A 16276-nucleotide genomic window follows, 5' to 3' on the forward strand; every position below is an offset into this window, starting at 1 on the left:
GTTTCACTGTGGATATAGATACTTTTGTACCTGTTTCCTCCAGCATCTTCACAAGGTCTTTTGCTGTTGTTCTGGGATTGATTTGCACTTTTCACACCAAAGTACGTTCATCTCTAGGAGACAGAACGCGTCTCCTTCCTGAGCGGTATGACGGCTGCGTGGTCCCATGGTGTTTATACTTGCGTACTATTGTTTGTACAGATGAACGTAGTACCTTCAGGTCTTGGCTGATTTCCTTTGATTTTCCCATGAAAAGAGGTACTGAGTTTGAAGGTAGGCCTTGAAATATATCCACAGGTGCACCTCCAATTGACTCAAATGATGTCAATCAGAAGCTTCTAAAGCCATGACATAATTTTCTGGAATTTCCCAAGCTGTTTAAAGGCACAGTCAACTAAGTGTATGTAAACTTCTGACCCACCGGAATTGTGATACAGTGAATTATAAGTGAAATAATCTGTCTGTCAACAATTGTTGGAAAATGACTTGTGTCATGCACAAAGTAGATGTCCTAACCGACTTGCCAAAACTATAGTTTGTTCACAAGAAATTTGTGGAGTGGTTGAAAAACACGTTTTAATGACTCCAACCGAAGTGTATGTAAACTTCCGACTTCGACTGTACATGGTATGTATGGGAAATCGTTGAGTGAAAACAAAAGAGGCTTTGACTGCATCAACACCATGGTTTAACGACATATTTCAACAATGTGTTTGTGTCATCTGTAAATTAATTTCCACAGTTTAAGCAATGGTGGAGGGAGTGGGAGGTGTGGCGGGGGGTGCAATCAATGTTATTCGTAATTATAATCAATGTGTAATTCTGTGAATGTCACTCGCAATCCATCTGGCCGGTATTGACATCGGTGATCGCTTCCAGAGAGTTTGCTCAAATTAATTTCATGCCGCCCCATGCCGTCGCGGCGGCCTCGTTCCCATTTAAACAAATGAACTGAAGCGAAACAACCACAGCTAGAGACTGACAAAAAAAACACCCGAACCCCACAAAAACACCTCATTATCGACTGAGAGAGCAGCCCTTTCAAACTGGGACGAGGAGCGACTGGTGAAACCTGATAACACTTTTGAGTTCAGAGTCACATCAGCTTCATCTGTTTCAGTCAGAGAAACACGTACACATGCACAGGCATTCAGACAACGCGTACCTATACACACACATAAACACAACTCTATATATATACACACACACTGGTGATTAGAAATGATCTAAAATCACTTTATGGCAGGGTGGACAGAGATATCGATATGCCATGTTTATGGACCCAGACATCTCGTCATTTCTCTACTTTCTCTACTTCCTAGAAACACCGTGGTGATGGATGGAGGAACTTGCAGCCTCACAGAGGAGAGGCCATTCTAACTGCTCCAAGGTCACCTTGCCATGGCAAACAAATGGCTGTTTAATATTTTCTACATAGGGCCAATTCAATATGGTTGGAGAACGGCCATTTTAATGAGCGTGACAGCTGATACTTTACCGTAGAAGATAACGGAGGACAAAGAGAGCATTAACGACCTGAGATTTTAGACGAAATCTGGACACTTTGCACACACACATGCATACGCACACACACACAAACCATATATAACATATTACGCCACTGACAAAAAGAGGCCCTGCTTGGTCGATTGGAATAAATGAAAAACTCTCATCGATCTATTAAGCCATATATATTTTTGAGAGAGGGGTTCTGACATCTCCCAATGCACCGCCTATGATTGGCTCTTTCTCCCTTACTCAAATCATAAAAGGAAAATAAAATAGTCAACGATTCCAATCTCCATCTCCAATCTCCAAGCCCCCCCCCCCCCCCTCCCCCTCTCTCTGTTGGGTGGAACCCATAACACTCATCATGAATAAGATGCCCAGTCATAATTCCTGCTCGTATTCAAATCCATTTCCTGCTTTTCGCCGGGCCTGTCAGACGAGGTCATTGCTTGCGTATCACACCTCTTCATCTTTTGTCAGGGTCCATCATAAGGCCCTGACAGCCGCAAGATGGATATCAAACCAAACGAGGGATCCATCTCCATCTCTCAACTCTTCCATCTCTCTATCCCTCCATCCTTCAGCCAAACGGCCCTATTCATTCAGATGTGCTCAGACAGCTAGCGCTAACGGAGATCTTAGACAAAGCATAAACACACACACTCACAGAGACAGAGACAGAGACACAGAGAGCGAGAGCGAGAGAGAGACACAGAGAGCGAGAGAGAGACACAGAGAGCGAGAGACAGAGAGCGAGAGAGAGAGAGAGACAGAGACAGAGACAGAGAGAGAGAGAGAGAGAGACAGACAGAGAGAGAGACAGAGACAGACAGAGAGAGAGACAGAGAGACAGAGAGAGAGAGAGAGACAGAGACAGAGACACAGAGAGCGAGAGAGAGACACAGAGAGCGAGAGAGAGACACAGAGAGCGAGAGAGAGACACAGAGAGCGAGACACAGAGAGCGAGAGAGAGACAGAGCGAGAGACAGACAGAGAGAGAGAGAGAGAGAGAGAGAGAGAGAGAGAGAGAGAGAGAGAGAGAGAGAGAGAGAGAGAGAGAGAGAGAGAGAGAGAAAAAATATATATATATCGTACAACAGACCACATTTACACCCTCCACACTCTAATTGATAAACAAGTTAACCAAAACAAAGGCAAAATCTACTCGTGTTTTGTAGATTTCAAGAAAGCATTTGATTAAATTTGGCACGAAGGTCTTTTTTATAAACTAATAGAAAGTGGTATTGGAGGGAAAACATATGATTTTATTAAATCAATGTACACTAAAAACAAATGTGCGGTTAAAATTGGCAACAAGCAAACAGACTTCTTCTCTCAGGGGCGGGGAGTGAAACAGGGCTGCCCAATAAGTCCAACATTATTTAACATCTACATTAATGAATTGGCAAAAACATTAGAAGAATCGGCAGCACCTGGTATCACCCTACACAACACTGAAATCAAGTGTCTGCTGTACGCAGATGACCTGGTGCTGCTGTCTCCCACTAAAGAGGGGTTACAGCAGCACCTAGATCGTCTTCACAGGTTCTGTCAGATCTGGGCTCTGACCGTTAACCTAAAAAAAACAAATATAATGATATTCCAAAAAAGGTCGGGAAATAAGGATGACAAATATAAATTCTATTTGGACACAGTTCTATTAGAACACACCAAAAACTACACATATCTAGGACTAAATATCAGCAACACAGGTAGCTTTCACATGGCTGTGAATGAGCTGAGAGACAAAGCAAGAAGAGCATTCTATGCCATTAAAAGGAACATCAAAATTGAAATTCCAATTAGAATCTGGCTCAACATTTTTCAATCAGTTATAGAACCAATTGCTCTATATGGCAGTGAAGTATGGGGTCCACTCTCTAATAATGAATTTACTAAATGGGACAAACATCCAACTGAAATATTGCATGCAGAGTTTTGCAAGACTGTATTGCAAGTACAAAGAAAAACTCAAAATAACGCATGTAGGGCAGAATTGGGCCAATACCCCCTCCTCATTCGAATAGAAAAAAGAGCCATCAAATTTTACAACCATCTAAAAACAAGTAACCCTAAAACATTCCATCACACAGCTCTACAATGTCAAGAGATGAAACCAGAGAAGAGTCCCCTCAGCCAGCTGGTTCTGAGGCTCAGTTCACCAACCCAAACCAACCCCATAGAGCCTCGGGACAGCCCTCAGAAAATCTGGCCCAACCAAATTATCACAAAACAAAAAGAAAAATATATAACCTATTGGAAAGACACCACAAAAAATCAAAGTAAACTTCAATGCTATTTGGCTCTAAACAGACAGTACATGGTGGCAGACTATCTGACCACTGTGACTGATAGAAAACTGAGGAAAACATTGACTAGGTACAGACTCAGTGAGCACAGTCTGGCTATAGAGACCGGTCGTCACAGACAAACCTGGCTGCCCAGAGAGGACAGGCTGTGCTCACTCTGCTCCAGGGGAGAGGTAGAGACAGAGGTGCATTTCCTACTACACTGCGACAAATACTCAGACCTAAGAGCATATTTCTTTCCCAAAATTATAACTCAATACAAAGAATTTGAAACTATAAAAGATGAAGAAAAAATCAAATATTTATTGGGTGAAAAGCCAAAATGTGCAGTTTTGGCAGCCAAATATGTGTCCTCCTGCCACAACCTGAGGGACAGCCAGTGAAAAATGCAAAGTAATGTTGATAATATTTCCCATTTAGCTTAGTTTTGTTTTGTCTTTCATACCAGGTCATATGTCTTCTCAAGTCATATTGACACTGGTCTACTACCATTGATTTAATGTATTGTTGTTCTGATTAATATTGTTGTTGTAGTTGTTGTTAATGGTAATCCCATGTCCACTACTACTATTATTATTACTGTTGGTCCCACCATTTATTTATATATAAATATATATATATATTTTATATATATACATATATATTTGATTTTTATTTTTCGATATGTATACTTTGACAATGTAAGTAATAATGAACTTGCCATGTCAATAAAGTCAATTGAATTGAATTGAATTGAGAGAGAGAGAGAGAGAGAGAGAGAGAGACACAGAGAGCGAGAGAGAGACACAGAGAGCGAGAGAGAGACACAGAGAGCGAGAGAGAGAGAGAGAGAGAGAGAGAGAGAGAGAGAGAGAGAGAGAGAGAGAGAGAGAGAGAGAGAGAGAGAGAGAGAAAATAGAAATGATACCAGAAAGATGGAGGAAGAGAAAGAGAGCGAGACATATCCATCCCTGCAGCTCGTTTTTGTTTATATGCTTATTATATTATTTATTCCAAACAGAGAACTATGAAAAAAACACCCAAAGGCAAATTTTGTAAGAGGAACTATTTCATTTGAACCTTAAATTGATTCTCCCACCTTAGATGTGGAATCAATCTACGTTTTTACATATCATGTATCCCCCCCCACCATCTTTAAAGGAGTTGAACTCTGTAATCATGGTTTAAACGGAGAACCAGAGAAGAGGGAGAGAGAGAGAGAGAGGAGTGAAAGAGAGAGAAGAGGACACGGGGAAGAGGAAAAGAGAGGAGTTTCCCAGAAATCCTGTTTCTCGGAAGAGGAAATTACAGCCATCTTACAATGTCTGTCAGGTCCCAATGGGAACTCAACACACAAACGGAGAATCCAGACACCTCAAATTACCTCTCAGCGTGAGAGAGAAAGAAAGAGAGAGGAGAGAGAAGAGAGAGAAAGCACTATTGAACCCACAACCTGCCCATTTCCAGTGCCACACGTTTACCAACTAGACCTGAAAGCAGCAACACACTCACAGTCTCCACAACTTCCCTGCCGGTTCCCTCTCTAATGTACTGGCATTAATTTACAGCGAGATCATTTAACAGGCAATGGAGCTGCTAACAACTAATTTATTAGTATAGCTCAATCAACGTGACTGCCTAGCCTGGTGTACTGTAGCTAGCTACTATAGCTATGTAGGGACTGGGTCCACATGAATGGTGTGTCTGGTAGTGCAGGGGAAGACACATCTCCTGTTGTCAGACTGTCGGATGACGCAACTCTCTGTCAATAGACACCGCAACAACAGACCGCGTGTGTGTGTCGGGAAGAGACGGGCAGACGTGTGTTTGTGTACTGCACGTGTGCTCGCATGCATTTGCGCCTGCATGCGTCTGCGTACTGTACAATTCGCCATGTAACATTCCCTTTAAGTGTCATAGTTTATCATGTATGGCCTTCCAAGAAGGTATGGCCTCTGTAATACAAAACCATTTCTGAGAAAGAGGGGAAGATGGACAGAGAGAGAGAGAGAGAAGGAATGAGAATCTGTGCTTGTTGTTTTTCCCTACAGAGGAACGACAGAGCCTAAGTGGAGTCGCCAGAAGGTAAAGTAATGATGGTGGGATCTGAAATAGACATAGAGCCTCGCGGGTTTGTACGCAGGCGGGCGGGCACACATACACACAAACTGCATTCTTATCAAACACAACAAAGAATCTAAGTGACTAAAACGATGAAAACTCGAATGCCATTAAATATTTGCGTGCATGTGCGCGCATGTGGTGTGTGTGTGTGTGTGTGTGTGGTTCGGTGCAGGTTTCTGAGTGTTTTTTTGTCCTATCTATTAACAATGCCAGTGTGACCTTTGAGGGGTAAAAGATAACAAGCCAAGCTACTAATTTAATTACATTCATTGAATAATGAGACTTGTTAACGGGCCTGAGGCCTTGGCTAGCTCTCACAACAACAGCCCAGGAACAGGAGTCCTTGAAATAAAATGTGTATTGTGATTTTTACAAAGAAAGTGTGTGGTTGCGAGTGCATGTGTGCATCCGTGCCTCCTTGTGCTTGTGTGTATGTGTGTGTGTAACCCCAACACCTCTGGTTCCAGGTCAAACCAGGGTGAATAAGCTGGCCCTAGGTCTAAAACCCCACACCTCTTAGATTAGCAGCACCGCTACGATAGCAGGATTAACCATAGCCCACAAAGTAAAGCCAATGGAGAAACCTGCTAGCTAATCCTCCACTGGAATGTTCAATCCATGGGCTCATTATAAAGGGAAAGTAAATAGGTTAGCATTGGATTTGGGCCAGCCACCTATCCATCGCTTACGACTTTCTCTCACATAAAAATACAAAATCAATCAACATTTCGCCTTACTTTTCTGAGGAAACCTTTGCAGTACATTCACAAATGAAATCCACAAAGGACAAGAGAAAAAACACATTGTTTGTAAGATAAGAAAGAAAAAAAATCTAAATGTGGAATAATTTCAGTCAATCCAGTGGAATTCTGGGAGAATTACTCAGATCGGTCTAAGCCTGTGGGAGAGGGGAGAGGGGAGCTTGTTTGATATCTCTCCAGCTGGACTCTGTTCTCCGGTTCTGTTTCCCAGTCCTACCTCTAACAGGATGATACTGTAATGCCACCTGGTGGTGAAACATTGTGGCTGCGCAGTAAAAAATAAAATGGCCTCTTAAAATCATTGGGAGCATTTTGAGTTGTAATTATGAAAGAAAGAACAGTTAATTGGCTCACTAGGCCCCCATTAGTCACTGTCAGAGGCATTCAGATCAATGGTTCAGCCCAGCCAAACACACACATACACCCATGCGCACACCATGTGTGTGTGGTGGGTGGTATGTGTGTGCCCAACAATAGCATGGCAACGTCTCATCCTGTCATTCCCGGTAATTTCCCATCTTATCCGATAGAGCGGAGAGCGGAGGGAAAGACAGATATTTGTGCGGACTGGCAGACCTGACACATGCATTACTCTCCTCGCATTATTTAATTAAGTCACTCCATATCTCCACTAACGCACTTTTAATACAGCGGCTGGCGGAAATACGACAAGGCAAAACCTCTTTGTCATGAAGGGGAGGGGGGAGGAGAGAGGGAAAGAAGCGGAGGGGGGAGGAGAGAGGGAAAGAAGAGGAAGGGGAGGAGAGAGGGAAGCAGGGAGGGATGGAGGGAGGGGACAGAGACAACAAATGAGCACAATTCCGCCTGTCAGTCTTAAATCACAAGAAGGTCAACTCGGCTGATGTGCACTACAGAACCAAAGAGAAAGACCAATCACCTATAACCATCTCTCTGCTGTACTGTGGACATAGCTCATAGGACTGAGGTTGTAAGGGGGAGAGTCTGTCTGTCTGTCTGTCTGTCTGTCTGTCTGTCTGTCTGTCTGTCTGTCTGTCTGTCTGTCTGTCTGTCTGTCTGTCTGTCTGTCTGTCTGTCTGTCTGTCTGTCTGTCTGTCTGTCTGTCTGTCTGTCTGGGGTGAAAGTAAGGCGGTATGGTCCGGCACGGCATCCCAGCAAAAAAAAAGGGGGGGGGGGGGGGGGGGGTACGCCATACCGGTAAAACATGATAATGAAAACAAAATGTCAAGAAAACTGTAGTCTACCACACCATTATCTATCATGACTTTATGTCAGAGGCATGACAAATGAGCTAATGGAAATGGGTGGACAGCCTAAGCTCTAAAATGTAATGTAGTTGGAAGACACCGAAATTTTGCCAGGACAGAGGTGAGGGGGCGACACCGAGACGTGCACGGACGCATTCACTCTGGCCTAATGACAATCGCCAAATATCATTACACTTTTTGGTGTTTTGTGAAACAGATGTCTCTTTCCAATGGAGTGGATGAACATGAGCGGGTAGCCTAGTAAAGTAGCCCTTTGAAGTGCTTGCTTGACAATCAGACAAAAAACATGACTGATGATGACTGACGTTACGCCACACTAAAAGGTAATACATTATAAAAGTTAAATGACAAATCTTTAGATCCTGTTGAATTAATAGGGATTCTATACGTAATTCTATGATTCAAATGTACCGTACTGGGAATGTTTTGGTGAAGCGTGTACACACATAGGAGGTCCCATACCGGGAAGAAATTAAATCTACTTTCACCGCTGGTGTGTGTGTGTGTGTGTGTGTGTGTGTGTGTGTGTGTGTGTGTGTGTGTGTGTGTGTGTGTGTGTGTGTGTGTGTGTGTGTGTGTGTGTGTGTGTGTGTGTGTGTGTCAGATTGATTGTGAGTGAGTGTGAGGGTGTGAGGGAGAGAGATACAACACACACTGTATAGTAAGCCAAATAATAACACTTGAAGATCACACTTGGCTTCTTCCCTCGTCTTTTCAAAGACACCGTTTAACCTCCTTGAGACTTACTGTCACTTGAGTCAGTTGTTAATTAGAGGGACACAGACATCAGCGACAGAGTCGGTGACTTAGTGTTACTCCAACATGACCTTGTAGCTAAACAGCCTTCTCCAAGCCTTGATGAGACCATTATCTAAGTAAGATATAGACCGACTAATACCAAACGTCAACAATAAATTATACGTAATAACACACAGCCTCCATGGGGCCTCTGGCACCGCATTATACAGAGATTCCTCTAGTGTATGTTTGAGAGTAATTTAATGGATAAACCGATGGATTTGCGCAGGCCAACGAAACGTAAATGAATCACCCGTTATGAAGCTCGATGTCGAGGTGAAGCTCAACGATCCAAGCCTCTCTGGTGGACTTGTATACACACTTGCGTCTTAGGCATTTAGTGTGCGCTACTTTCTAAGACGACTCGGGGCTGGATTCAATCAGATTTGATGTTTATAAGGTTACTGCCCACTCGAACATACCTTTTGGGGGATATTATTTGGGGAAAATGGCTATTAGGTGTGCTTGTCGGGCATCTTTATAAGGTCAGGTGACAGGTCAGCTTATGGTCACCTGATAGGTTACCTGACACAGAGGGCATCTTGGGTAGAACTAGTTTCCATTAAATAATTCTGATTACTGTGTAAATACTACAATGGGGATTTGATTGAATTTAGCCCTTTTAGGTCAGAATATGAGGGACTGTGTCTAGCACCACAAGTGGCTGTGAAATCTCTGAAAACACCCCAGAAAGGAAAGAAGCAGCGATTACCTTTAGGCGTCTTCAGAGGATTCTCCAAAATGTGTGTGTGTGTGTGTGTGTGTGTGTGTGTGTGTGTGTGTGTGTGTGTGTGTGTGTGTGTGTGTGTGTGTGTGTGTGTGTGTGTGTGTGTGTGTGTGTGTGTGTGTGTGTGTGTTCGTGTGTGTGTGTGTGTGTGTGTGTGTGTGTGTGTGTGTGTGTGTGTGTGTACAGCAGTGGAGGCTGCTAAGGGGAGGACGGCTCATAATAACGTCTGGAGTGGATCTAATAACACATTCCAGCCATTATTACGTGCCGCCATCCCCTCAGCAGCCGCCACTGATGTACAGTGTGTGTGTGTTCAACGTGCATGCGTCTCTGTGCGTTTGCGTGTATAGAAAGACAATGAACAGCACTCACGATCATTGCACTGCGTGCCGGTGTAGGAGGTCATGGAACAGTCGCAGGTGTAGTTCTCCCACTGCTGGATACAGACGCCCATGTTGGCACATGAGTCCTCTTGGCAGGTGGTGCTAGGACCTACAGGTGGCAGAGCAGAGCCATGTGATACCCAGGCACGGGTGTGAGCACTAGCCAACAGCTCCCCAACAGGTGCCATGCAGAGGTGTCAGTGCACATCAGTGGGCCATGCACTAGTCAGGTTAGTATAGGTAACAGTACATTACATTACTTCCAAAGGCGTTATAGTACCGTAGAGGTACACCAAAACTGAAGAAAACGAAAAACCACACGGCATTCCCTCCAAGTAGGTTTTTAGTAAGACTTTTAGTGCACAGACATTGAACAGAGTACTGGACGTGTTTTCAACATGGCTGGTTGATGAGAGAGAACTGGCGGATTCAGACAAGCTGACTAGGGTCCCGTTCTCTCATATTGAGTGGCTCTGTAACAGTGTTATTACATGGTAAGTACTACCTGTACACAGGCACTGTCCACAGTGTAGGCACATGTACTTAAATAGTAGTTACAATGACTATAACAATGTTATTTGATTATAGTTATATGTGAGAAATTGTTAGTGTGTTTGCCAGTCTTTTACATTGTGCAAGCCACAACCTTATTCAATACGTAAATACTGTGGAACAAGATGTAGCTATACACTGTAAATCCATTGCGCCTGTTCATGTCAGCCCCATGTGAATACACAGTTTTAGAGCCACCAGAGGTTAATATGAAGTGTGACCCGGGTGTAAGCTCTCCCATTCTCCCTCCGCCCGCTCCTTGCTCTAGCCAAAACCAGTCTAATGTACAGAGACACTGGGGAAGAGTTACCACATGGGAACAACATGGACAGGAAAGAAGATCCGAGATAAGAGACAAAACATTTTATAGCAAAGTGGTGCACATAGCTAGGATATGTGTTTTTGTTATATAAATGTTGGTGTGGAAGTGTCCAGATAAGTCCAGGGCTGTGTTTCATTCCAGAAAGGTGTTCCCTTCCCTTCTGCCCTCGTCCACTGCCCTTCACGGAACCAAGACAACGGGTCAGACCCTATCCAGTTCTGTCGGAGGGAGTGAGCGAGGGAATATCGGAGGATGCAATCCGTGCGGAATGAAACGCAGTCCAAATGAGAACTTGAGGCTCACCACCTTCTACAGACTCATCCCACGTTTTTGCACGTTTATTTAAAAGGGAATGCAGTGTCTACTGTGCAGTAGTGCAAAACCAATTCAGTGGGAATCGGGACAATATTCCCACCGGAAACGGAAAACCATGTGAAAAAAAGATAACTGCAAATAAACTGGGTTTAAGTGCAATTTTCTTGTGCAAGACCATAATGAAACAAAAAAGTAGTAGAAATAGAACAAAATTATAGTAGGCTAAAAGTGCATTTATTGTGTAATGCAAAGTGCAGCGGAACTTAGATTTATGCAAGATAAAATGATTCACTTCATGTTTTTTTTTTCTACAGGCACCAAATTAGCTACAGACATCGATTTTTTTCTCCCAGTAACCTGAAATAAATCTATCCATAAATAAGTAGTAATAACACAAGCCGTAAGTGATGATTGTAAGCATTATGGCAAGTCAGCTTCCCAGTTTAAATCTATATTCTATTAATCAACCTGAACACATTCTCAGGGGAAACATATATTAATATTGCTCAGCTGTAGCAATAGATACATTTTTTCATCTGGGTGGGAATCATTTTCTCCCCAAAATATGGCCTAAAAACCCCTCGGAGTGGACTTTTTTATACGTATAAACATCTCTAAAACACCAACAGTCTCCAGCCTGCATTGATAGCATGTAAAAGCTGCTGCCGCATTCTAATGAAACTAGCTGTCAGACTGGCGGAATCTCAGATTGAATGTAGGCGACCGTTTCTTTAATTAGTGTGCTAATCACACTGGCCTATCAGGGAGCATCCACACTCTGGGACTAAAAGCATCTGAGGTGGAAGGGGGATTGTGTGTGTGTGTGTGTGTGTGTGTGTGTGTGTGTGTGTGTGTGTGTGTGTGTGTGTGTGTGTGTGTGTGTGTGTGTGTGTGTGTGTGCGCGTGTGTATGTATGTGCGTGTGTATGTATGTGTGTGTGTACATGTGTGTGTACATGTGTGTGTACATGCGTGTCTGCCTTTCTGGTGTATGCATGTGTGTGTGTGTGCGTGTGGCGACCCACGGTGCGAGACTTAATGGATTCTTCTGTGACGCTGCCCAGACAGGCGGGAACAGCAACGCTCTCCGTCTAACAACATTAGCATAAAACAAGTACACGGCTCGATACAGAAAAACAAGATCTGCAGACATAATTATACAGGCCGGCTAATGTTTTATTTATGCAAAAGCTCTCCATCGCAATCATTAGTCTGTCTCCCTGCCTGCCCGCCTGCCTGTGAAGTGAGGGTACGCCGTAGCACTAGCAACCGCTACCTACCATTCTCCAGAAGTGAACCATTTTATAACAAGCACATAGCCAGCCACAGAGCTTTCAATACCTGGCCATGTTTGCAGTGGATTGTGCTTAAATGTACACTGTGCAAGGTGACATCATCATACACAGCGGAGAGACTTCTTGCTTTACCACCAACGACATCAGACTTTAAATCAACCAAGACTGCTATTGACTCCGAACTAATTGCGCTCTACCTTGAGGCATGCCAAAATGTGGAATCTTGGCAAATTACAATGTTTTTGTTGTTGATTTCCGTAAACAGGAAGTCACCCCGCTGTATATGATGATGTCATCTTGCTGAGAGTATCTTTAAGCCAAGGCATTATTCTTTAGTGAGTGGTGACACATAACATTACACACAGCATCTTTGGGCCAAGCTCAGAATGGAATTTGAACCTTCTACCTTGTAGGTCAGCTTTGGTGAAACCAACTTTGTTAGCGAAAAGAACAGAAAGTGAAAAACGATAAAATAAGGTTAGTAGGTGGCCAATGACTGTCGGTTAATAAAGCAAGCGCTTTACTAACATAGACATGCCCTTTAACCTCTCTAAGGAAGGGGTCAGGGGTCAGGGCTACACTACCATGACAACCAAACTATAAGGAGACATGAAACAGATGGGAACAGTACAGAGAAAACATGTAGATGAAGATGGTTATGGATTGGAGATTTTTGGGCCTATTGAGACACATTGTATATTGTCACATCAACAAATGAAGGCCTATTTGGAAGGGCACTGCCCCATCGGTTTAGCTACATGTTAACCTGTTTAGTCATTGCACATAATTCAGACACACTTTACTAAAATATTCATATTCAAGTGAAAATGACAACAGGAAATAACAAACAGACATCTGCATGGAAACCTGCAAAGGAATATGACGAAAGCAATATTTTCATTTGACACGAATAAGGTATTTAATCAAACCCAATTAGGATTTTTAAACATTTTGTAGGTTTATACTTAAAAGCATAATGGGACCATTCCTGCTCAAGAGTGATGAAAACACAAAGGTTAGTATGCATATGTTTTACAATGAAGGAATGAGGACAAACGACACAAGACGGTTCAGGGATGACGTGAGTCACAGAAACAATGAAATACAGTTTAACACTAATTTTGTTGACCTTCAGATTGAACTTAATTGCATTGTTGCCTACAGTAATGAATGAGAGCTGCATTGGACAATTAGGCACTAATGCTCTTCAAGGCCTCTAGTTCTCAGCTTTCAGCTCAGTACCCCAATGGTTGAGGCATTAGCGCCATCTAGCGAGTGTTTGCTTCAATTACAATAAACTATGCCTTACATTTACATTTACATTTAAGTCATTTAGCAGACGCTCTTATCCAGAGCGACTTACAAAATTTAAAGTTTAGGACTATGATGCTCCCCAAATAGCCGACTAAAAGTCCATTGTTGATCCCTAATTAAAACCGCATGACAATATTATAATTAAACGGTCACATTGTTTTGTGATTAACTGTGAATAGGGGAGCCTAAAGTAATGAAGTTGCCTATTTATTCATGGTCAACGCCATGAAGGATCCTTGGGAAGTCCCTAACCATTACCCCTACCCCTAACACTAACCATTAAACTTACCCAACCATAACCTTAACCGTTATCTTAACCATTTAAAATGTAAACTTTGATGGGGTATGGATGTCCCAAGGAACACGGATAGAACGGACTATTTATTCATGTTCTGATAAAAGCTCACAATCGTATGTGTTAGCAAAAGTGTTTCTTTACGTGCATGCTTAAACCAAGTCATCACGTTGCTTATTTGACATTAAAAAAACACTGTTTAGTTTGTAACATTTCGGTCAACTCGCCACGCTTCTGGGTCTTCATGTTGGGCGTTATAGAGACGCCTAATCTCATGCATTACTTTACCTGGACCCAGTTTCCCATAGTGATGGAATTGATGCTTTACCAGTGTGTTAATGACGCATCTTTTTCAAAGACACTGCGCAGGAAAAAAAACTTCGCTAAGAGCCAATTTATGCTTGGTCTGAATTGTGTGATGTGTGTAGTATTGTGTGATGCAATTTCGATGCACGCAGAGGCCAAATTGAGCTCCATTTGGCCCTCATTGACATGATTGGTTGACGATAGGTGAGTGAGGGAGATCCTGTATAAACAAACTCACTTCCACAGCGGCTCTGCGCTGCCCCGCGAAGCGCAAGAAGTATGAATGTCCTGACTTCTGCAGAGACCATATCACAGTAAATGCTGTACGGCCAATGCAGACGTCAGATTGACCGTGCACCGACTTTCAGTGTGTTGTTGGAGCATGGGTAGATACTGATAGTCTCGGATAAGCTTTCTCCATTCAAACCTACATTATAGGCCTTCTTATTCCACAATAGGCCTACTGACGACGGATCAACTCATATTAGGATTACCACCTATAGTTGCAAATATTGAGGCAGGGCATTATAATGCTTAGGCCTACCCTATAATAATGTACTAAAATCAGAATTGTGCACATGTTGTCACACAGTATTACATATGTTGAGGCAAACATTTGACAGTGTAGCATAGAATTAGCCGAACAGAACTCAATTGACTGAACTATATAGGACTATGTAGCCTAACCTATAGGACTACCCTAAGTTTTTATGCAGTGATCTCGGGTTTTCATTTGAAGCATATTTTTTATTCTTGTCTTGTTTGTAACAATAGCAAAGACATTGGCAACCGCGTGGTGAACTTCATTCCGAAGATATCACCGGCCAGAGACAGATAAACAGCTTGATTTTATGTTTAGCCGGGAGATCTTCTGCGTATAAAGTGATGCAAAAGGGCATCGCATACGCCTCGATCACACCTACTGTCCCATTGCACAAAATGGTATGTACGCGTCGTCATCTGGATACGTGTGCAATAAAAGTTAAACATTCACCTTCTGCTACCATTTCTGTCAAGCCGTCTACACACGCAGTTTGATGCAGCACACAGAACACACTGCAATTGCCTCTGCGATGTACCGAAACGTAAAACAATGTGAGTGTGATGAAGGCGTTGGCTCTTGTACAAGTGGTCTAAGGCAGTCCGTAAATACGAACATTTAGTAAGTACAACTTTAGTAAGAATAGTTTTTAGTAAGAATGATTTAAACAATGCTCCTATGAAGGTTCTAAGATGAACTTAACATGCTTATGGGAAACCGGGCCCAGTGTAGTTCCCACAGACTGTTTGGGATCATTCATTCTGATAGTGTTGTTGGTTGTGTATAGACAATGTTAAGTTGTTTTAGCGTCCCAGGTAGGCTATAGACCAGGGTTTCCTAACTGGTGGCCAGCAGGCCGAATTTGGCTTGCGGGTGGATTTATTTGCCCCACCCAGGTTTTCTGAGCAAATGTATTTACAATTTTTTTAAATTGTTGGACATAAAACACCAGGAAATCAGCTCCAAGTGATTTGAATTTTGGGAATACTTGGGAACAGATTTCCAAAATTCAAATCACTTGGAGCTGATTTCCTGTATGTCCAACAATAATAAAAATGCATAATAACACGTGATCGTATACAAATGTAAGCAAGGTCTGAAATGATTATGTTAAATATCACATCTGTTTGGGATTTTTTTTCGGTCAATTTGAAGCCTACAAATGAATTAATAGCAATTATGTCCCCCCACCACCATCCGCTCAATAAAAAAAGTGGCTGGCGGCTGAATATAGTAGATGATCCCTGCTCTAGACTCGGGGTCGAGTCTTTCTGCAGTTTTGCAGTGTTTCGGTGTTTTGCCTGCCATCAGGTTGCTAGTAATTAGGCTACTTTGGTTCATTTTTGTTGAACTTGAAACTTTTTGAACGACAACAATTTTTTACCTTGAATTCCTGGACTGTCATTTTTTTGTGTCTACAACACTGTTCATAAAATCATCGTTTTTGATCATGCTGATCATCTGCTGTTGAACTATGTGCTCCAAAACCCAACTGACTAC

General features: G+C 42.7%; 1 protein-coding gene across 1 annotated transcript in view; it reads right to left on the reverse strand.

The window, feature by feature from the left end:
* The window catches only part of nrxn3a (neurexin 3a), a 324550-nt gene that overhangs the window by 248687 nt on the left and 59587 nt on the right, over positions 1-16276 (reverse strand). Inside the window, exon 12 of the mRNA XM_039009038.1 lies at positions 9827-9946. Within this exon, the coding sequence (XP_038864966.1) occupies positions 9827-9946 (120 nt within the window). The remainder of the gene's footprint in view (positions 1-9826; positions 9947-16276) is intronic.

Source organism: Salvelinus namaycush, chromosome 15 (assembly GCF_016432855.1).
Source record: "Salvelinus namaycush isolate Seneca chromosome 15, SaNama_1.0, whole genome shotgun sequence".
Lineage (NCBI taxonomy): Eukaryota > Metazoa > Chordata > Actinopteri > Salmoniformes > Salmonidae > Salvelinus > Salvelinus namaycush.